This window comes from Jaculus jaculus, chromosome 16 (genome assembly GCF_020740685.1).
Source record: "Jaculus jaculus isolate mJacJac1 chromosome 16, mJacJac1.mat.Y.cur, whole genome shotgun sequence".
NCBI classification, from domain to species: domain Eukaryota; kingdom Metazoa; phylum Chordata; class Mammalia; order Rodentia; family Dipodidae; genus Jaculus; species Jaculus jaculus.
The window spans coordinates 65,301,976-65,325,832 of NC_059117.1; the positions used below are offsets into that span (position 1 = coordinate 65,301,976).

General features: G+C 45.0%; 1 protein-coding gene across 2 annotated transcripts in view; it reads right to left on the reverse strand.

Moving 5' to 3' along the window:
• Atxn7 (ataxin 7) overlaps window positions 1-5,632 on the reverse strand; it is a 110,505-nt gene extending 104,873 nt beyond the window's left edge. For both annotated transcript variants that reach the window (XM_004661272.3, XM_045135785.1), the window contains exons 1-2: window positions 5,297-5,632; window positions 4,998-5,066 (exon numbers count right to left, since the gene is read on the reverse strand). In XM_004661272.3, coding sequence (XP_004661329.2) covers window positions 4,998-5,066; window positions 5,297-5,621 — 394 coding nt within the window. In that variant the 5' untranslated portion in view covers window positions 5,622-5,632. The remainder of the gene's footprint in view (window positions 1-4,997; window positions 5,067-5,296) is intronic.
• Between the last annotated feature and the right edge of the window lie 18,225 nt (window positions 5,633-23,857).

The following is a 23,857-nucleotide window of genomic DNA, read 5'->3' on the forward strand; positions in this document are numbered from 1 at the left end:
CCTGTTAGATACCTGTCATAGTGCAGTGCAGGCTGGTGGCACAGAAAAGTTACCAACAACACTGGAATTCTATGCAGTGCTAGATCCTGCAAGATATACAACCGACCAGCTAGACAAAACGCATCCACTGGTGCATTAGCGGCATGACTGTTATGGGGACAAACCAACTGTTGTCTGACTGGATATGAAGCTGCTCCAAGGGAATTAATGACTCATCCTAAAAGCCTAATCAGAAATTGGGCTGGATGGGGGAGCATGGACCCTATCAGGGAAGCAATTCCTATGGCTTGGCTAAATGGACATGCTGCTATGCCCATCAAGTTGCCCTCTAAATATGTGTGTTTAAGCCCACACGTTAATGCTGCTCTCACCTGTGGTCAGAGCTTTTTTTTGCATTAGCACTGACTACCAAGAAACTCGAAACTCATCAAACTGCTGAGAATAAGCGATTGTGGAATGTTAAGCACTAAATGAGACATCTATATCACTTCCTCCAAGGCTCAAAGAACACTGAGGAAGAGGAGGTGGTAAGTGTGGAAGAGCAAGAGGATGGGGAGGAGTGCTGTGGGATGCTCTCTTCCAGATACAAGAGGGTCATTCACAGCAGCTGGGGCTGCCTGCACAAGAACTACACAAGAGTGGGCTCATCAACTTCCATCGTGAATGAGGCCACAACATTCCCAGAGAAGCCATTAGCAGTTACTGGCTGCTGAAGGTGGGGAAGACATTTTCTTCAATGGCGTAGTCACTGGTAAGCAGGACATGCTCTGGTAAACAACCCCACCCATGCTCAGGCAGGGCATCCTAATTAAACTCAGTGGGGCACACAAAAAAATAAAGACACCAGAGGACAGTCACTAGTTGCAAAGAAGAGACACAGGGGAAGAGGGACAAAAGAAGGTAAAGGGAGAGGATTATAATCACAATAATTAAATATACATATAAATATCATTGACAAAAAAACTCTTCTAAAAAAAAAACCTTGGGAAAAAAAAAAAAAGGCTATTTGACTCTTGAGTTCAGTCACTTAAAGAGTCAAGATTTGGGTTGGGGAGATGGCTCAGCAGTTAAAGACGCTTGCTACTAACGCCTGCCATCCCAGGTTCCGTTCCCCAGTGTCCACATAAAGCCAGATGCATAAAGCATCTGGAGTTCATTTGTAGTGGCAAAAGGCCCAAGTGTGCCACGTATGCACTGTCTCTTCTTGCTCTTTCCTCCCTCCCTCCCTCTTTGCAAATAAGTTTTTTTGTTTGTTTGTTGTTTGTTTTTCAAGGTAAGTGTCTCACTCTAGCCCAGGCTGACCTGGAATTCACTATGTGGTCTCAGGGTGGCCTTGAACTCTGACTCCCAAGTACTGAGATTAAAGGCATGCGCCACCCCGCCCAGCTTCAAATAAATATTTTTTAAAAAGTCAAGTCAAGTCATATTGTGAATAATCAAAATCAGTTGTGCCACCAACTACAAATTATAGAAAAAAGCAATAAAAATATGAGGACGCAGATGAGAAAAGGCTAATCTCTGAAAGGTAACTCAAATTTGATGCTAATATTTCTACTTGGACTAAAAGGAAGAGGGATGGCATATTAGCTAAATCACAAATTATACCACATCCACTCAAGTCAAGAGGCCTAACCTTCCATGGCGTTCTTGGGACAGTTTTGCCAAGAAGGAACTGGTCAAAATAGGTAGTGAGAGGAAAAATCACCTAGCACCTAACCTTGCAATTTTGAACTTTGGCGAGGAGAATCAGGAAAAGCTGTGGCCACTTGCTTCCAAAGGCAGAAACTTTATTTTACATAGTGTCAAATGACCCTTGGAAGCCTAATCAAGGGCTCTAAGTTAAAAAGCCTTGGCCTAGAATAGTTGAAAGGGTCAAAAGAAATTAGTGTGAAAGAAAACATACAACTTATGTATGTTAGCTACTGTATATATGTGTATATATATATATATATATATATATATATATATATATATATATCTATATATATATATATATATATATATATATATAATAGGGGAAGATCATACAAACATATGTAAATATATATGTATTGCCTTCCCCTTTTCCAAACAAGAGAAGTTATATGCAGAGATGAAGTAACTCATACAAGGCGAGGCGGCTTTCTCTCCCATTGGCCTTTTCTAACCATTTGGCCCATGGTGGCAAATGGAGAATTCAAAGAGAGTGCACAGTCCCAGAGAACCTCCGCAATGGCGTTTCCGAGTTTCGGTACTTCACTCATATGATCATTTTTCTACATGTCTTTTCAATATAATCTCATTGATAAAAGGAATTCTTACAGATTTAACCCCAAAACACTTTTTCTTGGTAACAGACACTTATCCACAGACACTGGTCCAGTAGGTGCTGACAACATTGAAAGTTTGTTAAGCGAACACCTGGGTCTACTTCACGTGGAACATTCTCAAGCATGGATTTTTTTGTTTGGTTTTTGTTTTTTTGAGGTAGGCTCTCACTCTAGCCCAGGCTGACCTGGAATTCACTACGCAGTCTCAGGGTGGCCTTGCACTCACGATAATCCTACCTCTGCCTCCAGATTGCTGGGATTAAGGGTGTGCACCACCAAACCTGGCTTGTTTTGACGTTCTTTTGAGACAAGTTCTCACTATGCAGCCCAAGCTGGCTTCGAACTTGCAGCAAGTTTGGATTTTTTCAATAAATGAAGAACTGACTAAACTTAACACTTTAGCCTTTACTGCAAACAGGTAAACATGAATTCCCGCCAGCCTGACATCTCCAGCGACCCTCAGTGTCGACTTTCTGGCACTGCGACACACTGTCATCTCTCATTTCTCTCTCTCCACAAAGCTCATGCTAAAGAACTGAACAACAGTTATTAACATAACTTGTGCTGGGTGTGGTGATGCACATCTTTAATCCCAACACACATGAGGATCACCGTGAGTTCAAGGCCACCCTGAGACTACGTAGTGAATTCCAGGTCAGCCTGAGTTAGTGAGATCCTACCTCAGAAAACCCCCCAAAATAAATATATAAATGAGGGAGGGCATTGCCATGGGGTATTGTTTTATAATTATGAAAGTTGTTAATAAAAAAAAAATAGGGCTGGAGAGATGGCTTAGCAGTTAAGCACTTGCCTGTGAAGCCTGAGGACTCCGATCAAGGCTTAATTCCCCAGGACCCATGTTAGCCAGATGCACAAGGTGGCACATGCATCTGGAGTTCGTTTGCAGTGGGTGGAGGCACTGGTGTGCCCATTCTCTCCCTCTCTCCCTCTCTCTGCCTGTTGCTCTCAAATAAATAAATAAAAAATAAATAGCAAAAAAGAAAAAAAACCTTCATAATGTTTTAAGTAAGTTTACAATTTTGTGTTGTGCTACATTCAGATATGCCTGCTGAAATGGCTAAGAGCAGCTTTAAAAAGTGACCTGTACCCAATACTAATTATTTGACAGTTCAGAAATGCAGGATCCTTTTGTGCCTCATGCAGGTGGTTTAAAGGTCTTAGGTCCTCAGGGATCTGCAGGTGAAGGTATTCTCAACAGCAAATAATAGACCAAAATATGTGTGTGTGTGTCCACTCAATTTGGTTAGGTTTCTGACCAGATCAAGGGTTCAGTGAAATGCACTCATCTTCCACAGGGCAATCACCAATAATCAGCATCCTGTTTTCATGGAGATTTAGCACCCTGCATGGGAAGTACATCCACTCCCAGAGAATGGAGGGAACAAGAGTGGCTCAGGTCCTCTAAAGCTTGACTCCACTGCTTCAGACAAGAGTTGCCACCAAGTGATTTTAATTTTTTAAGCCCAGGCAAACTGCCAACTCAACACTAAAACCGGACTAACAACTGATTTTTCCTATTGCAACATAGCCAAGAAGTCCTGTGTTTTCCCTCTTTCCTCTGCCCTCAAACAGCAATTCTCATTTTGAAAAATCAACCAATTTGCTCTATAATCTGTTCCAACTGGAAGTTTTCACAGGGCTGCCACCAGTATTACTGGTCACAGTGCCAACAGGCCATGTGGCCAAGTGCAAAAAACAAAACAGCAAAAGCGAAGAAAAGGCAAAAGGCGGGTGCTAGAAACCAGAAGTGAAGGTGAGGACAGGCACAACGAGCCAGCCAGGAGCGGAGAGGTCCCACGGCCACGCTCTACCTAGTCTCAAGTACTGAACAAAAACTCGGCCAAAATAAATGGGTAAATGTGAGAAACTGACTTGATCCAGAGAATGTGAACTCAGAATTTTGGATCCAAACTTACTTTTAGGCCATGACCTTTGTCGTCAAGAGTACCAGGTTTGGTGTAAATTAAAGGACAAGTCTGACAGTCTCTTAACCTGGCTCTCCCTGGCAGCTTACCTTTGAGCTACCTAGAGACAACATCTACCAGTTGAGAAGTTATCAACAGTCAGAATGATCTTATCCTCTGCGGGCAGTAAAGGCCTCAGAGAGCACACAAAATTCTTGATTTCCATCTCCTTTTCTGGCAAAACATACAGACACACCTGATGATCCGCACTCCTCAAGTTGACAACCTTGGTAACATCCCAAACTTCTACTTTAAATCCCATACAAATAAGACTGCCGTTCAAAACCCATTCTGAATACCAGAAGAAACATGGGGAACGGCAAGGTTTGCTCTCCACACGCAATCCCAAGCACTCGCGTAAACGTTTTCTGCAGCTGAAGATTCCTTCCTGCACTGGGGTTCTAGGCAAGGGTTAGTTAGACTTGAGGGGGTGTAGGCTGAAGTTCCTGCTGCTTTCCACCACTCACCGCTCAGCAAGCACTGACTGCAGCTCAGACCCTACCTGGTTAGGCTCCCAGAAGGGTCCCAGGGCGCTGCCCATTACATGAAGCACCCCAGAAGCCAGATTTTCCAACAGGCCCGCCCTCCTCCCCAGCAGCATCCTCCAGGGGACCACCGGGGGTGGGGGGAGGGTTGGAGGGCCAGGAGCAGCAGGACCACTTCCCCCGGATTTGCACGCACTCCGCAGGGGGGCTGGACTCACCTTCCCGACAGAGCCCCATGACTTCGCGGTTTTTCCCAAACTCCTTGAAACTTTCGTCCAGTTCCGTCCCTAGGAGACACACACACACACACACGCACACAGGGGGGAGGGAGAGGCAGGTCAGTGGCCAGCAGCGCGACGCCCGCCCGCCTGCCCGCCCGCCCGCTCGCGCGCACCGGGAAGGTGTGGGCACCTCCGCGTCCCGCCGCTCCGACCCCCGAGGGGGGCGGGTCGCGGGGCCCGGCGGGGGGAAGGGAGGGGAGGGGAGGGGAGCGGGAGAGGAAGGCGTGGACACTCACCGTCCTTCCCGGGAAGTTTGGAAGCCTCGACCCACAGCGCCCACGGCTGCCCCAGCATCGCTTCGGGACTGGGCAGGGGCCTGCGCTCCCCCGCCGTCGCCATGGCGGCGGCCGAGGTGGAGGCGGCGGCGGCCGAGGAGGAGGAGGAGGAGGAGGAGGCGGCGGCGGCGGCGGCGCCCGGGCCCCCGTCGTCCGGCCGTGGGCGCCGCGGCGCCGGCTGCTGCCGCTGGGGCTGCGCAGGCTGGGGCTGCTGCCGGGCGCCCGCGGCTCCGCCCGCCGCGCGGCGCGGCTCCCCCCTGACGTCATCGGCGGCCCGCTCCGACATTCTTTCCGCTCCTACAATGTAGCACAAAAAGGGGGCCCGAGTGGCGCGGGGGCCGCTTTTAAGGAGGCGCCGCGAGTTCCGGCCGCGCGGCCCGCGGGCCCTCGGCTGACAGCCCCGGCCGCCCGCCCGCCCGCCCGCCCGCGCCCCCGCCGGCCGGCCCGGCGCGAAGTCCGCGCGGGCTCGCTTTCGCTTTCGCCCCGGGCCTCGGCCGCAGCCGGCGCGCAGGCCGCCCGGCCCGGCCCGGCCCGCCCCGCCGCCAGGCCCCGGCCGCGCCCCGGGCCCTCCGGTGCCCACCGTGCGGCCGCTCGCATCCCCGGGCCCGACCCGACCCGGCCCGGCCCGGCGGCGGCCCCGCTCCTTCTTCCTTCCGTCCGCGCGCCCGTGCGTCCGTCCGAGCGGCGGCGCCGGGCCGGCTCCCTTAAGCCGAGGCGCCTCCCGCCGCCTCCTCCCCCTCGCCGGTCCCTCCCTCTCGGCTCGCTCCGGCGAAGTTTGCACGTCAAGCCCCCGGAGCGGAGCCAGGGCGAAGTCGGAAACGCGGCCGCCCGAGGAGGAGCCGGCCGCCCGGCCCCGGTGCGCCCCGAGCGCGCCGCCCGGCCTCCCCGCGGAGCTGGGCCCCGCGCCCGGGCTTGCCGGCCGCCCCGGGCCTCCGAGCGGGAGCCGAGCCGCCGCCCGGCGAGCGCACGCACGCTCGCACGCACGGCCGGCCGCGACCGCGGGCAGGTGTGCGAGCGCCCAGGTGCCGAGCCAGGTGGAGGGACGCCGGGAGCGCCCGGGGCGGGCGGGCAGGCGGGCAGGCGCGGCGGCGCACGTGGGCCCCAGGCCCAGCCTGCAGAGCAGAGCGGCGAGCCCAGCCCGAGGGGGACCCCGAAGCCAGAGGAGGAAGACGATCTCTACGAGGCACTACCCGAATTTTTGTATTTCCCCTGCCAAAGCTCCCCAAATAAAATCTTTCCATGTTAACTTGAGTTGCCGTGCTCGCTGTTGATTGGCTTTTCTTGGATGGGGTGGGCTTAGGGGAATGGACACAATTCCTAGGAAACAAATTTTATTTCATTTTATTTTTTATTTTAGCAGGTCTCACTAGAACAGGCTGACCTAGAACTCATTCTGAAGTCCCACCTCTGCCGCTCTCCCGAGTGCTTGCTGGTACTAAAGGCTGGCACCACCATGCCCAGACTGGAAACATGTTCTTTTACATGTCATTCGCTAGTTCCTAAATACCGTGTAACAACCACTTCCATAGCCTTTATATTTTATAATCCATAGGTTATTTAATGTATATAGAAAGATGTGTGTAAATTATATGCAAACCCATTTTACACAGAGGACCTGAGCACCCTTAAACTTTCTTATCTTTAGGGCTCCTGGAGCCCAATAACAAGGGACAAATGCAACCAAAACTCGTTGAAATGATTGGGAATCTTTCAATGTCTTTTAAAAAACGCCTATATTTTTTACTTTCAATGTAAGAGTATCAACAAGAAAAATACATGGCTAAAACATAAAATTGGGCTGGGGAGATGGCTCCGCAGTTAAAGGTGCTTGCTTGCAAAGCTTGATGGCCTGGATTCAATTCTCCATTGTCCAAATGGAGCCAGGTGCACAAAATGGCGCACGTGTCTGGAATTCATTTGCAGTAACAGGAGGCCCTGGTGCTCCTGTTCTCTCTCAAATAAATAATTTTTATTTTTAAAGCGGGAAAACCAGGTGTGCTGGCACACGCCTTGAATTTCAGAACTTGGGAGGCAGAAGTAGGAGGATGGCTGTGAATTGGAAGCCACCCTAAGACTACATAATGAATTAATGAATTCCAGGTCAGCCTGGGTTAGAATGAGACCCTACCTCGGGGTGGGGGGGGGGGTGGAACATGGAAACACCTAACTTAGGTTTCCCTAGATTCAAATGTATAAAATGTGGTCCTTAGAATTTTGTAATTCTACATACAAGATAAATGAAAATATGAAATTTAACAGTATTACTCTTAAGTTTTTGATGAACTGTCCCTGAAAGAAAACCTGGTTCCGTGGTGGGGCTGGGGACATGGCTCAGCAAGTAAGAGCGCTGGGTGTGCGAGCAGGAGGACCCAGGTTCAAGCCTCAGCACTCATAAAAAGCCAGGCCTGACTGAGCACGCCTGTGGCCCCCGAGCTTACTCCCGGGTCTGCCAGTCTGCGTGATGAGCCCCAGGTCGGGTGAGCGACTCTGTGTCAGGGAAGTAAAGAAAGACATGGATACAGGGGGCCGCCTGACATCATCCTGTGGCCTCTGCAGGGCACATCTGCATACTTAGGCATGACAAAAGAAAATGAAAATCTTCAGTTCTACAACCACTTAGATACCAGGATCACAAACACCTAAGATATCAAGACCATCACTATTTAGATACCAAGTCCAAAACCAGAGAGATACTAAGAGGAGGTTGCTTACTGAGTACAGCTCTTCTGATTCCTGAAAACAGTCAATGAAAGTAAGAGGAAGAATGGCGAGCTGAAATAGTCTCACTTCCTCTAGTGACTGCTTGATTTCTCTCCTTTCACATGTAAAAATATTTCACAATTCACTGACTTCCAGCCAATGGGTATCAATATAACAATTTACAGTACTTCCTCATCTTTCTCGTTCATGCTGGGTAATTCTGTTTCCTTCATATTTTTTACTGGCATAATAGGTACCTTCCTGCTTTATCTCAATGTTCACAACTGTGTAAGGTAGAAGTTGTAATTGACACGTAAGGAATAGGAAGTCTTGTTACTACTCTGAGTTCAGATACTAGCTTTTCTACTTACAGACATGTAACATTGGGCAAGTTACCAAGCTAGCCAGTACCTGTTTCCTCGTCTGTAAAATGGAGATAGGCCAATTTTCTGGGGATTCCAGGAAAGATCCTTTGAAGGCACTTGGAACAACACTTGAAGTGAATACTCTCTGTGTCTTAAATCATACTGAGCAATTCAGTCCAATCCTCAGCTAGGAAATGTACGACCAAATTGAGGAGGATGTGGGGAGAAACTAATGAAAAGCCAGCCGTTCCTGGCATTTCCCGCCCCCCAAGTCCTCTTGCTGCAGCCAATGTATTTTACTATACTCTTTCATATAAAATGCCTAACACCTTCTAAAAAAGAAAGATTCTAATATCCATATCTGTTCTGAGTTTCCTAGCTAATAATTAGAAGGAATCACCAAAAAAATTCAAAAGGGCAAGCTGAGAAAGTGCATCTGACATTTAAGATTGTGGGAGCATTTTTAAAGTGTTCCTCATTCACAGAATTGTTTTGAAACAAGAATTTATCAAAGGCTCAAATGCTTGGTTTTCCTTCTAGTCTGTAATACAGACATTATGACCTTAGTCATCCTTGCCCCAAAATATATTGAAAATGGCTCCTAACATGTACACTGTCTTAATGTTATGTAATAATATGGCACTGAGCCTTGTACAAAATCAATCAATACTTCTGCTAGGATGTTAGTGTCTGTCTGGACCTTTAAATGATACAGATTGTATAAAATTTAAATCAAATGAATTCAATTGATCAAGTACTACCTGGTTGCTTACCACATATCAGGCACCAGGGTAAAAACAAAATGGTAATTTCAGGGGTAGAGAGAAGGCTTAGTATTTAAGGAGCTTGCCTCTAATATGCAATAACCCAAGTTCGATTCTCCAGCAACCACTTAAAGCCAGAAGCACAAAGTGATGCATGCGTCTGGAGTTCACTTGCTAGAGGCCCTGGTGCACCCATATTCATTCATTCATTTTCTCTCTGTGTCTCCTTGCAAATGAGTATTTAAAAAAATAATTTGAAAAAAAAATAAATAAATAAAAATAATAGTTTGGGGGTGGAGAGATGGCTTAGCAGTTAAGGTACTTACTTGCAAAGCCTAAGCACTCATGTTTGACTCTGCAGATCCCACATAAGCCAGAAGCACAAAGTGATGCAAGCTCACAAGGTCACATGTACACAAGGGGACGCAAGCATCTGGAGTTTGATTGCACTGGCTGGAGGCCCTGGTGCGCCAATATTCATATTCTCTCCCTCTCGCTCTCTCTCTTGCATATTAAAAAAAAAGGCCAGGGCTGGAGAAATGGCTTAATGGTTCAGCGCTTGCCTGTGAAGCCTAAGGACCCTGGTTCGAGGCTCAATTCCCCAGGACCCACGTTAGCCAGATACACAAGGGGGCACACGTGTCTGGAGTTTGTTTGCAGAGGCTGAATGCCCTGGCACACCTATTCTCTCTCTCTAAAACTGCCTCTTTCTCTCTCTGTCTGTCACTCTCAAATAAATAAATAAAAGTAAAAATAAATTTTAAAAAAGGACAGTCTGTTGGGCTTGCTTCAAAAAAAAATACAGTAATTTCATTGAGATATGAGAAAATTAAAAGACAAGCGTTGATCAAAATGCCTATGTTAAAAGCTGGCATCACTAATCAGACTGTGTCGCTTGAGAATTAGGCTGTCAGAAGAGAAATGCTGCCAAATTCTGATCACCTCATCTCTTCCAAGGATGCATTTAAAATATGCTCTTACTTCACTATCCAAATTTAGGGATGTTTCCCATAGGTGCCAAGAGTAACAAGGTCTCTCTTTACCAAAAAATAAACAAATAAACAAATAAAATGTTTTGACAGCTTATTCATTGGCAATGTGCCTTGTTCAAAGGCCAAAGACATTACAATGTATGATAAAAATAAATAAAAACAAGTTGATCTTTTCAGTCTTTAAATCTAGTTTAATGTAAAAAGGCTGATTGTAGGGAAAATTTTTCTAAGATGCAATCCTTTTTAATTGGAGAAAGTCACAAGCACAATAACACTTTAGTACACTTGGAAACCATTAGCTACAATACCTGTATCCATGTAAATTATAGGGCTGGTAACATTTCTCTATGATCAACCCCAGAAGGTTAATGTAATTTGAGTAACAACAAACTCAGACTTACTGAATTAGGACGGGTTGGCTTTGGTTTAGACTGACAAGGTGATAGGCAGACAGACAGAAACAGAACCCTTGTTCATATCCTGTCCACCTCCTTTGACTATACTTCTTTTTCTTCTTTCTTCTGAGAGAGCAAGGACTGTACTCTACATACGGGGTATTACTGACAGGCCTTTCCTTAACTCTGCTTGCTCTACTGAAATACATCAGTATTCCAGTAGAGGGAGGGCAGTAGAAGGAATAAATTGAATTCATCAGCTCAGTAGCCAGAGCTGCTGACAATCAAGTGTAAAGCTATAAATAATGATAGGGTTGGGGAAATGGCTTAGTGGTTAAGGCATTTGCCTGCGAAGACTAAAGACCTAGGTTCAATTCCCCGGGACCCACGTAAAGCCAGATGCACATGGTGGCACATGGTTCTGGAGTTCGTTTGCAGTGGCCGTAGGGTGCCCATTCTTTCTCTCAAATAAATTAATATTTTTTAAAAGACATAATAAAGATAGGTACAGCAGCAGGAACTTAAGGATGAGAGATTATTAGAAATAATAAGGATAGCTGCAACAGTGGGACGTAAAGAGAAATAATTGCTTTTGTCAAGATATAACCTGTACAATATGCATTTTTAAAAATGCATTATTTACTAAGTAGTTCCATGCCTTGAATTTTTTATTTGTTTTCTTATTTTGTGTGTGTGTGGTTTTTTGAGGGAGGGTCTCGCTCTAGCCCAGGCTGACCTGGAATTTACTATGTAGTCTCAGGGTGGCCTCGAACTCACAGTGACCCTCCTACCTCTGCCTCCTAAGTGCTGGTATGATTTATTTTCTTAATCATATGTCTATAGCAGTGTATGAATTATACCAAAGTAATATTCATCAGCAATAGAAAATTTTTTGAAAAGAGAGAAAAATTGAAAATACATGAATAATACATTATAAATTACAAAAGGTAATAAATCTCAGAGTACAATCAGTTAATAATGCCTACAAATTTCTAGGGTTTCAATACTGACCTGAAGCATAATGATAAACTTGATTTGAAATTTTGATTTAAAATCTTTAGGATAAGTAATTAAAAAGTAGAAGGAGCAGGGCGTGGTGGTGCACACCTTCAATCCCAACACTCAAGAGGCAGAGAGGTAGGAGGATCACTATAAGTTCAAGGCCACCCTGAAACTAGAGTGAGTTCCTGGTCAGCCTGAGCTAGAGTGAGACCTACATCGAAAAACAAAACAAAACAAAACAAAACAAAACAAAACCAAAAAAAAAGGGGAGGGTTTAAACTATTTAAAAAAGAAAGAAATAGAAACCTTGCACCAACTTTTAACTACAGGAGGCCAAGGGCTACAGAGATGGCTTAGTAGTTAAGGCACTTGCCTACAAAGCCAAAGAGCCCAGGTTTGATTCCTCAGTACCCACACAAAGCCAGATGCACAAGGTGGCACATGTGTTTGGAGTTCGTTTGCAGTGGCTAGAGGCCTGGCATGCCCATTCTCTCTATATCTGCCTCTCTCCCTCTCTGTCTCTCAAATAAACTTTTTTTTTTTTTTTTTTTTAAAAAGGAGGCCAACCTTATAGCTTCAGTGAACTACTGCCTCAGATGCAATCAAATGCCCAGATTAAACACACTGTTAAAATAATTTCCCATGTCACCTTTGTAATGGACGAAGCTTTCCCTGAACTGTCTGCAGATTAATACCACTGAAAGGCTCAGTAGTTCAGACCACAGGCTCCACAGCCCCCTCCCAGGTTGAATCTCACTTCTGTCACCTACAAGCTCCGTCACTCTGGGTAAGTCACACAACCTCTCTTGTGTTTGTTCCTTTAGACATAAAATAAGTAAAACAAGAGCAGGCACTTTCTGGAGAACATTAAGAAGTAACAGTACAAAAGCAAGCCATGCCAGCTATTACTATTATCTATACTCCATCAATCACAGAATGAGTCCCAATTTGATTCTATCCACATGCCACTTGGGATAATCCTACTGAAGTGCTTCCTATTGAAGTGCTTTACTTGTCAGTCCTTGCTCTAACACTTTCAGGGGATGCTCACAGACCACTGAAATAAACGAAATCTTATCTCCTAGCATTTGAAGACTTCATAGTCCGTCCTACCTCAACTCTGCTATTTCTGTCTTGTTCCTTTGTAAAACTGTTCAATATACATATGTAGGTATATATGCATACAAATATATAATATTTTTATTTATTTACTTGAGAGAGAAAGAGGCAGAAAAAGAGAGAAAATGGGTGTACCAGGGCCTCTAGTCACTGAAAACAAATTCCAGACATATGCACCATCTGGTCAGGCCTACCAAGCAAGCACCTTTAACAATTGAGTCATCTCTCCAACCCCCAAAGCAATATAGTTATTTTGAACAAAAAAACCTGGGGAGGAGGATCACTGTGAGTTTAAGGCCACACTAAGAATACATAGTTAATTCCAGGTCAGCCTGGGCCAAAGTGAGACCCTACCTCAAAAAAAAAAAAAAAAAAAAAAAGAAAGAAAAGAAAAAGAAAAAACAAATAAAATAAAACAAATAAAATAAAATAAACCTGGGGAGGGAATGGGATACCTTTCAGTGAGTTATTGGCAAGGGAGGTGCCCTCAAAACATTACAGGCCATTGCTGAGGCCCTTGATTTCCCACCAGGAATAGAAGATAAGATCCTATTGCTGAAGACTCCACATACTTGGACTGCAAGGTCACTGAGAAATCCTGCTTCTGAAACTCAGCTGATAACCTCCTCCATGTAGACCATCTGACAGAAAGCTGGAAGAAGCCATTATCCATACAGTTCAATGAGGGAGAGAGAAATCACCAGTGAAGGTATTCAGCAGTGGACACTGCCTTAAAATTGGCCAGCCAGGCCAAATGAGCCAACGGGTACAACAGTGGCACATCTGTCATGGTAGAAACCAACTGCCCTCTAATTGGACTGGAGGCCTGCTCCATGGGAGGGAATACATCCCTGATACTGAAAACCTAAAACAGGGGTAGTCATGAGCCCTAGAAGTATAATGTCTGCTACCATCTAGCTAAATGTATATACTATGCTCATCAAGCTGCTCAGTAAGCACTTCTCTTAATGTTCATACCTACATATTAATGCTACTCTCACTTTTGGTAGAGAACCTTCTCTTTTCAGATGGCAGTGACGTTGGGATGACTCAGAAGGCACCATGGTGCAGAAAAGAAGTGACAGAGGAGTGCTCAGCACTGAAATATCTCGATCACACCTTCCAAGGCTCAGGGTCCATTGCAGAAGAGATAGTGGGAAGAATGTAATAGCCAAAGGAATGGTAGGACTCCTTGCAATGTGCTTCTCCAGACACAAAATGGCCTGGCTATCCATGACCACACAGTGCCTGACACTACCTACACAAGACCATCATGATAAGAGGAAAACTGACATCAAAATAAAAGAGACACTGAGCAGGGTGTGGTAGGGCACGCCTTTAATCCCCCTTTAATCTCAGCACTTGGGAGGCAGAGGTAGGAGGAGCACTGTTGAGTTCAAGGCCACCCTGAGACTCCATAGTGAATTCCAGGTCAGCCTGGGCTGGAATGAGACCCTACCTCAAAAAAAAAAAAAAAAAAAAAAGAGGAGAGGGGATATGATGGAGAATGGAGTTTCAAAGGGGAAAGTGGGGGGGGAGAGCATTACCATGGGATATTGTTTACAATCATGGAGGTTGTTAATAAAAATTATTATTATTATTATAGAAAAAAATTAAACAAAACAACTTAAAAAGAAACCTGGGGAAACATCAGAAAACACTGAAGACTGACTTCTGTTGAAAACATTTAATTACCGGCTATGGTACTTGTGATGGTTAAGGTGTTTTCAACTTGATCTGTTTAGTAATTCACAGAAATCCCTTTCAGGTGGGTCTCCAAGGTTGCTTCCAGGAAGGATCAACTAAAGGAGGAAATCCTTCCCCCAGAATGAGCCCTTCCCCCACAGCAGGCGCCCGGCTCAGAGGGGGACTTCATATAAGGAAGCTCTGGGTGAAAAGAGCCCTTCCTTCCTTCCTTCCTTCCTTCCCCTTGGCTACTGGAGCTGCCTGCTGCTTTCCAGCGTGGACTGGAGACTGAAGAGTCAACTGAAGACCCCTGTGGATCGAAACCCAGCATCTGGCCACGTGGACTGAGCAGCTACTGGGTTCCTTGATTCTCAGGCCTGCAACTGCTACTTGGACTGCTGGAAGCTAAAATAAATTGCCTTTTTAATATAATTCATTCTAGCGGTTCTGTTCCTCTAGAGAACCCTGGCGAAAACAGTCCTACTCTAACCGCTAGGAGCAGGAGCAGTGGCCAGTCCTGGAGCTCACGTCTCTGCCACTGCCAGCTCTGGGCCAGAGCAAGACCGTTGGCTCCTCTAGAGAGAGGGTCCCAGTGGCATCTGCTTGACCCATTGAGGAGCCAAGGGAGTAACCTTAGAATGGTGCCTGGTCCATTGCAAGTGTATTGGTACATAGTAAGTGCCTGGAAAATATTGGCAATTTTTTTTTTTTTTCGAGGTAGGGTCTCACTCTGGTCCAGGCTGACCTGGAATTAACTCTAGTCTCAGGGTGGCCTTGAACTCACGGCGATTCTCCTACCTCTGCCTCCCGGGTGCTGGGATTAAAGGCATGCGCTACCACGCCCGGCAAATTTTGGCAATTTTGACGCTTTAAGATACCTCATCCTAAGTTCTCTTTTGCTTCTTCCCTCCCTCTTTCCTTCCTAACAGAATTTCATCTACCCCAGACTAGCCTCAAACTCACTATGCAGCTGAGGCTGCCCTTGAACTCCTTACCCTCCTGCCTCTACCTCCCAAGTGTTGGGATTAAAGGTGTATGCTCCTCATTTTTTCTTTCTTTCTTCTCTCTCTCTCTCTCTCTCTCTTTGATTTTCCAAAGGAGGGTCTCCCTCTAGCCAAGGCTGACCTGGAATCTACTATGAAGTCTCATGCTGGCCTCGAACTCATGATGATCACTCCTACCTCTGCCTCGCAAGGGCTGGGATTAAAGGTATGCGCCACCACACCCAGCTCCTCATCTTCTTTCTGATGAAGTGTGGGGTATTTACATTTCAACCCTTTTTGTTTTTTTTTTTTTTTTAAATTTATTTATTTGAGAGAGACAGACATAGAGAGAAAGACAGATAGAGGGAGAGAGAGAGAATGGGCGCGCCAGGGCTTCCAGCACTGCAAATGAACTCCAGACGCATGCGCCCCCTTGTGCATCTGGCTAACGTGGGACCTGGGGAACCAAGCCTCGAACTGGGGTCCTTAGGCTTTACAGGCATGCGCTTAACCGCTAAGCCATCTCTCCAGCCCCCTTTTTATTTGTTTTTACAAATAAAAATATAGCATGTGACATAGCAGTCCAAAAGAAAGATATGAAAAATAACTGAAACTTTTTTTTTTAGATTTTTAAGGTAGGGTCTTGTTCTAGCTCAGGCTGACCTGTAATTCACTATGTAGTCTCAGGCTAGCCACAAACTCACAGCAAGCATCCCACCTCAGCCTCCAAAGTGCTGGAATTAAAGGTGTGCACTACCATGTCCAGTTTGAAGCAAAATTTCCAAAAAGCAGCATAAATAAAATACAAAACCCAGTTTGGTGAAACGATGATGATGATACAGCTATGCATGGAGAACAGGCTAGACAACTCTAGACTTAGGGGGAGCAAAGGGCATAACCAGCTTTAATTCCTTAAATTTAATGGTTTTAACACAATATTTAGACTGTAAACAATATCCTTTTATATTCAGACTCTTCTTTTGTAAAAGGAGAAACTAACTGAGGATGTGGCAACAGCCACAGAGCTGCATCAGAGAACAGCAGTGGCACAGGGGTAAAACCAGAAGCCCCTCTTGGCTTTGAAACTCAGCTGGTATTCCCAAGTGCCAGTCACCTTTCGGTTCCCTTCTTCCTCCTCAGTGAGTATACAGCACTAGACTTTTCAGCAGCGGCGGAATGCCCTGGCCTGGCAGTAAACACCTTTCACACGTGGCTCGACATTTTTTTTCACCCTCTATTCTAGCTAAGACCACCTACTTGTGTCCACGATATAAAATATTCAGCCATGAGGGCTGGAGAGATGGCTTAGCGATTAAGCGCTTGCCTGTGAAGCCTAAGGACCCTGGTTCGAGGCTCGGTTCCCCAGGACCCACATTAGCCCGATGCACAAGGGGGCGCAGGCATCTGGAGTTTGTTTGCAGTGGCTGGAAGCCCTGGCGTGCCCATTCTCTCTCTCTCCCTCTTTCTCTCTGCCTTCTTCTCTCTCTCTGTCACTTTCAAATAAATAAATAAAAATAACAAAACAATTAAAAAAAATAAAAAATATTCAGCCATGAAAATTTTTGTGAATACTATTATCAGGGTTGGTTGGTTTCTTATTTGCAAGCACAGAGAGGGAGGGGGAAATGGGCCTCCAGTAACTACAAACAAATTCCAGATGCATGTGCCACTTCGTGCATCTGGCTCTACATGGATACTGGGGAGTCGAACCCCACTTTAACTGCTCTAGACCCCCACATCAAGGTTTTTTGACTGAGGTAAAATTCACATAAAATTAAATTCATCTTGTGTTCTGCTTGTTTTTGAGTTAGGATTTCACTCTATCTCAGGCTGACCTGGCATTCACTTTGTAGTCCCAGGCTGGCCTCAAACTCAAACTCACAATGATCCTCCCACCTCTGCCTCCCCAAGTGTTGGGATTAAAGACATGTGCCACTACGCCCAGTTTAAGTTCACCATTTTACTATTTTTTAGTATTTTTATTTAGTTGCGAGTAGGGAGACAGAAAAAGAGAATGAATGGGCATACCAGTGCCTCTTCCCACTGTAAACGAAATCCAGATGTATGTGCCCTTTGTGTATCTGGCTTTGTGTGGGTCTAGAAATTGAACCTGGATTGACAAGTTTTGCAAGCAAAAGCCTTTAACCACTAAACCATTGCCCCATCCCCATTTTTAACCTATTTATTTATTTATTATTTTTGTTTGCTTTTCGGCTCTTCAAGGTAGGGTCTCGCTGTAGCCCAGGCTGACTTCAGGTTGGCCTCAAACTCACAGTGATCCTCCTAGGATCTGCCTCCAAAATGCTGGGATTTGGGATTAAAGGCATGCATCACCATGCATGCCCACCCCTCTGCTTACAAGTAAATAAATATTCTTAAACTTTTTTTGGGGGGGGCAGGGGTGGATTCAAGGTAGGTTCTAACCCTGGTCCAGGCTGACCTGGCATTCACTATGTAGTTTCAAGGTGGGCTCAAACTCACAGCGGTACTCCTATCTCTGCACCCCAAGTGCTGGGATTAAAGGCGTGCACCACCATGCCCAACAATTAAAATGTACAATTTTATGATATTTCGTTGCATGTACAATGTAGTGTAGCCCACATCACTATCTAGTTCCACAACATTTTTCTTCCCAAGGTAAGGTCTCGGTACAGCCCAAGCTGACCTGGAATTACTATATCGTCTCAGGCTGGCCTCCAATTGCCTAAGACACTGCTCCCTCGGCTCCCGGGTGGAGTGCTGGGATTAAAGGTGTGTGCCGCCATGGCTGGGGGTCACCCCAGAAGGAAACCCCATACCCAGAAGCACTCAGTGTCTAATCCTCCCTCCCGTCACCTGAGACACCCCATCTCTCTCTGTCCCTGTGGATGTGCCTATTCAGGTTATTTCACGCAGGGAGCCTTGTGTCCTGCTTCAGTTAGCATACTGTTCTCAGGGTTTCTCCACGTCTGGAGTGTGTGTCAATACGTCACTCCTCTCAGGGCTGAATCATACAGCCATTCCACTTTCGGTGGTTTCAGTTATCACTAGCAATTCTCAGTCTGAAAAAATGGAAAGTTTCAGAAATAAGCAATTTATAAGTTTAAAAATTTTTTTGTTGTTTATTTTAATTTATTTAGTTGAGAGTGACAGACAGAGAGAGAAAGAGGCAGATAGAGAGTGAGAGAGAGAATGGGCGTCCAGGGCCTCCAGCCACTGCGAACGAACTCCAGATGCGTGCGCCCCCTTGTGCATCTGGCTAACGTGGGTCCTGGGGAAATCGAGCCTCGAACCGGGGTCCTTAGGCTTCACAGGCAAGCACTTAACCGCTAAGCCATTTCTCCAGCCCAATTTATAAGTTTTAAATTGTACCCAGCGTATGAGTCATGACTTCATCCATTGTACCTACATTATATATGCTGCTTGCTCACTAGTCACAGGAAATCTCAACAATCTGACAGTTCTGTTGTAACTCTTCCTAGTAGCCTAACACTATGTTGCAAAGTCCACACTCACCTCAGCACGTAGCATATTACACCAACTCAAATCTGCTAAGAACAGGGTAAGACCTCGTTTCTATAAATTTGTTGAGTAATATGGTAATTATGTAAGAATATTGTATTATTGCTAGTCCCTGTCTTTTGTTGTTGTTGTTTTTTCCAGGTAGGGTCTCTCTCTAGCCCAAGCTGGCCTGGAATTCACTATGTAGCCTCAGGCTGGCTCAAACTCACTGCGATCCTCCTACCTCTGCCTCCCAAGTGCTGGGATTAAAGACGTGCCACCACACGCGGCTTCTTGTTAATCTCTTAATGTATCTGAACAGTGAGCTTCATCATAAGTATGTGTAGGAAAAAGTATAGCTCTTGCACAGTTTGGCTGAGGTTTCCAGCATCCACTGTGGTCTTTGCCTGGGGCAAGGAGGGGAGTACTGAGAATCAAACAGAACATATCCCGTAAACTAGGCCAAATATATCTATAATACTCAACCCTCTGGAGTTCTGGACCACATCCTGCATGGGGTATGTACTCTGCTATGTGTGTACACATTTGGTTCATCTACTTACCTAAGCTGACAGAAATGTAGGTGGTGTCCACCTGTGCCTTAATAGAGTAGGTGCAGACCAGTACCTCTGACCTTTCTTGGCCTTACCGGCTAACCAATAGCATGCTTTCATCTCATTGTCAAATCAGTTCTTATCTTCCCAACTTAGCCTGGCCCACAGTCCTTCCCTGCCTCTAAATGCCTTTGCCAATTTTACAGGGGAGGCGGGAAACCATCAGTACCTAACAGAGCTCTACAGCATTATGCAGGTAGCTCAAACTGTTTTATTTTCTTAAATTTGTTAACAATTTAAAATTCATTGAAAAAGCCGGGTGTAAAAAAAAAAAAATTGTAATGGGGAGGTAATATGATGGAGAATGGAATTTCAAATGGGAAAGTGTGGGGGTGGGGAGGGAGGGAATTACCATGGGATATATTTTATAATCATGGAAAATGTTAATAAAAATTAAAAAAAAAAAAAAAGCCGGGTGTGGTGGCGCACGCGCCTTTAATCCCAGCACTTGGGAGGCAGAGGTAGGAGGATCGCTGTGAGTTCAAGGCCACCCTGAGACTACAGAGTTAATTCCAGGTCAGCCTGGACCAGAGTGAGACCCTACCTCAAAAAATGAAAAACAACCCCCCCACACACACACAAAAAAAAATTCATTGAAAATTTCTAGATGTCTAGATTTTCTTCCCCTTCAGATCTCTGGAGGTTTGGCCACGTGATCGTCTCCTCCTGAGATGCTGCCACGGCCAGTGCTGGACTGGTCCCACTGCTTTCTCTATGCTGTCTGTAGTCTGTCTTGCTACAGGGGCCCCAGTGAGCTTACTAACGCAGAGATGAGATCCAGTCATTCTCCTCCTCAGAACCTTCCAGTGGTGTCCCATGCTTCTCTTAGAGTGAAAGCAGGTTTTTCCAGGCCTTCATGACCACCACTCCCCCGGCTCTCCCTGAAGCAGGCCTCTTTCCGTTCTCACGCAGCCCATGCAGGTGTCCAGGTTAGCTCTTTGCACCAGCTCTTCCCTTAGTCCCAGAAGGCTCAGTGGCTCACGCCTTTCAGCATGAATGCCGAGTCTCACCTTCTCTGTGTCCTACCTCGGTCACTGCCATTACAAATCTGAAAGCTCTGCCGGGCATGGTGGTGCATGCTTTTAATCCCAGAACTCAGGAGGCAGAGGTAGGAGAATCACTGTGAGTTCAAGGTCACACTGAGACTACATAGTGAATTCTGGGCCAGCCTGGGCTAGAGTGAGACTCTACCTCAAAACACACACACACATTTAAGCTCCATCAGTCATTAACATTTCAAATTGTCATTAGCTTAACCTGTTTTTGCTAACTAATGATCACCTTCTAATGAAAAATATAAGACATTTACTTATGTTTGCTGCCTTCTATCTTTTCTTTTCATGGACAGATAATTATAGTATGCCCATTATTTAAAATAAGATGGGGGGGGCTAATCAAAATCTAAGAGGGTATGAATAAGTCATAAGGAAACCTACAGTTTTGGACAATGGAATGACCAGAAGCCATGATTGTTACTAGAAAATTTTCAGTGCCAGGGAAGGGGTAACTTCCAGTGAGTTGCTGGCCAGGGAGGTCCCTGATACCCTCAAAGCATTACAGGTCATTGCCAAGGTTCTTGGTTTCCCACCAGGAATAGATGGTAAGACCCTATTGCTGAAGACTCCACATACTTGGGCTATAAGGCCACTGAGAAATCCTGCTGGAACTGAGCTGAAAACCTCCTTCATGTAGACCAGCTGACAGAAAGCTGGAAAAAGCTAAGTTCAATGGGAAAAAGAGAAATCACCAGTGAAGATACTCAACAGTGGACACTGCAAGCCTTAAATTTTGACAGCCAGCCCAAATGAGCCAACAGGTACAATAGTGGCATGTCTGTTATGGGAGAAACCAACGGCTCTCAAATTGGACTAGAGGCCTGCTTCATTGGAGGGAATATATCCCCTACAACAGGTAGTCATGAGCCGTAAGGGTGTAATGCCTGATGGTGTCTGGCTAAATATATATACTATGCTCACCAAACTGCCTGGTAAGTACCTCTCTTAATACTCATACCCATATATTAATGCTTCTCTCACTTCTTTTTTTTCTTCAAGGTAGGGTTTCACACTAGCCCAGAGTGACCTGGAACTCATTCAGACTCAGGATGATCTTGAACTCAAGGTGATCCTCCTACCTCTGCCTCCAGAGTGCTGGGATTAAAGGTGTGCTCCACTATGCTGGCTTACTCTCACTTTTGATTAGAGAAGCTTCTCTTTTCAGATAGTGGTGACCTTGGGATGACTCAGAAGGTACCTTGGTGCTGAGAAGAAGTGACGAGTGCTCAGCACTGAAATATCTCTATCACACCTTTTAAGGCTCAGGGTCCATTGTGGAAGAGGTGGCAGGAAGAATGTAAGAGCCAAAGGGAGGATAGGACTTCTTACAACGTGCTTCTCCAGACAGAAATTGACCTGGATATCCATGATCTCACAGTGCCTGACATTACTTACATAAGACCATCATAATAGGAGGAAAAGATGATGACATCAAAATAAAAAAGACTGATTGAGAGGGAAAATGTATGATGGAGAGTGGAGTTGCAAAGAGGAAAGTGGGGAGAGGGAGGGAATTACCACTGAGTTATTATGATAATTATGGAACTTGTCAATAAAAAATAAATAATAAAATAAGATAAGATGGGGGCCATAGAGATGGCTTAGTGGTTAAGTACTTGTCTGTGAAGGTTAAGGACCCAGGTTCCATTCTCCAGTACCTACATAGGCCAGATGCACAAAGTAGCACATACATCTGGAGTTCATTTGCAGAGGCTAGAGATCCTAGCACACCCATTCTATCTGCCTATTTCTCTCACTTTAATTAATTAAGTGTAATTAAAAATAAAAATAGCTGGATGTGGTGGCGCACGCCTTTAATCCCAGCACTTGGGAGGCAGAGGTAGGAGGATTACCATGAGTTCAAGGCCACCCTGAGAATACATAGCGAATTCCAGGTCAGCCTGAGCTAGAGTGAGACCCTACCTCGAAAAACCAAAAATAAATAAATAAATAATAAAAAAATAAGATGGAAGTTTTCTTAAAAAATTTAAAACAGAATAAAGATATTATTTAGCATTAACACTACTGAGCATACTTGCAAATGAAAGTCAATCTTGTTCAGAAGAGATCTACACTCTCATGTTCTCTGAAGCATTATCCACAAGACCTTAGTGTCAACCCAAGTGTCTACTAGGACCAGAAGAAATGAGGAATAGAAGTCATATATCTCAAATAACAAAAGCTATATGCAACAAACCGGGAACTAACATTATACTAAATGGCAGAAAACTTGCAGCATTTCCAATGAAGTCAGGAACAAGGGTGTCAACTTTCTCCACTCTTCATATTGAAATGGAAATTTTAGCTAGAGCAATTAGACAAGAGACTCATAAAAGGGATACAAATAGGAAAGAAATCAGTTGTCTTTGTTTGTAGATGAACTGCACAGAAAACTGTTTAGAGCTAATAAAATACTTTCAGCATTGTTCAAAACTAACAACACACAGAAATCAGTGGCACTCTTATATACCAATAACAAATGTGCTGGGGATAAAATGAGAAACAATTATGTTCACAATTGCTTAGAAAAAGTAAAATACCTTAGAATAAACCCAACCAAGGAAGTGAAAAACCTCTATGATAACAACTTTAACACTTTTAAAAAGAGAGAGAGTGCTGGAGAGATGGCTTAATGATTAAGGTGCATGCTTGCAAAGCCTAAGGACCCAGGTTCAATTCTCCAGGTCCCACATAAGCCAGATGCACATAGTGGCACATGTGTCTGGAGTTCATCTGCAGTGGCTAGAGGCCCTGGTGTGCCCTTTCTCTCTCCCCATCTCTCTGTCTCTAATAAATAAATAAAAATAGATCTTAAAAAAAAGAAATGAAAAAGAAAAATTGAAGGGCTGGAGAGATGGCTTAGCAGATAAGGTGCTTGGCCTGCAAAGCCTAAAGACCCAGGTTTGATTTCTCAGTACCCATGTAAAACCAGATGCAAAAGGTAGAGCATGTGTCTAGAGTGAGTTTGTAGTTTCTAGAAACCTTGGCATGCCCATTCTCTCTCTCAAATAACTAAAGATTGTAAAAGACACTAGTAAATAGAAAAACATCCCAGGTTTACTGATTATTATTAGAATCAATGTTTTAAGAAGGCTATCTTACCAAAAGTAATCTACAGATTTAATGCAATCTCCGTCAAAATTCCAATCCCACTTTTCACTGAAATAGACAAAACAATCCTAAAATTCATTTGGAAGCACACACAAAGAAAATCCTTAAATACACAAAGAAGTCTTAAGCAACAAAAATAAGGTTGGCGGTATCACCATTCCTGATTTCAAGGTGTATTACAAAGCCATGGTAACAAGAATAGCATGGTAATGGCACAAAAACAGACATATAGATCAGTGAAACAGAATAGAAAATC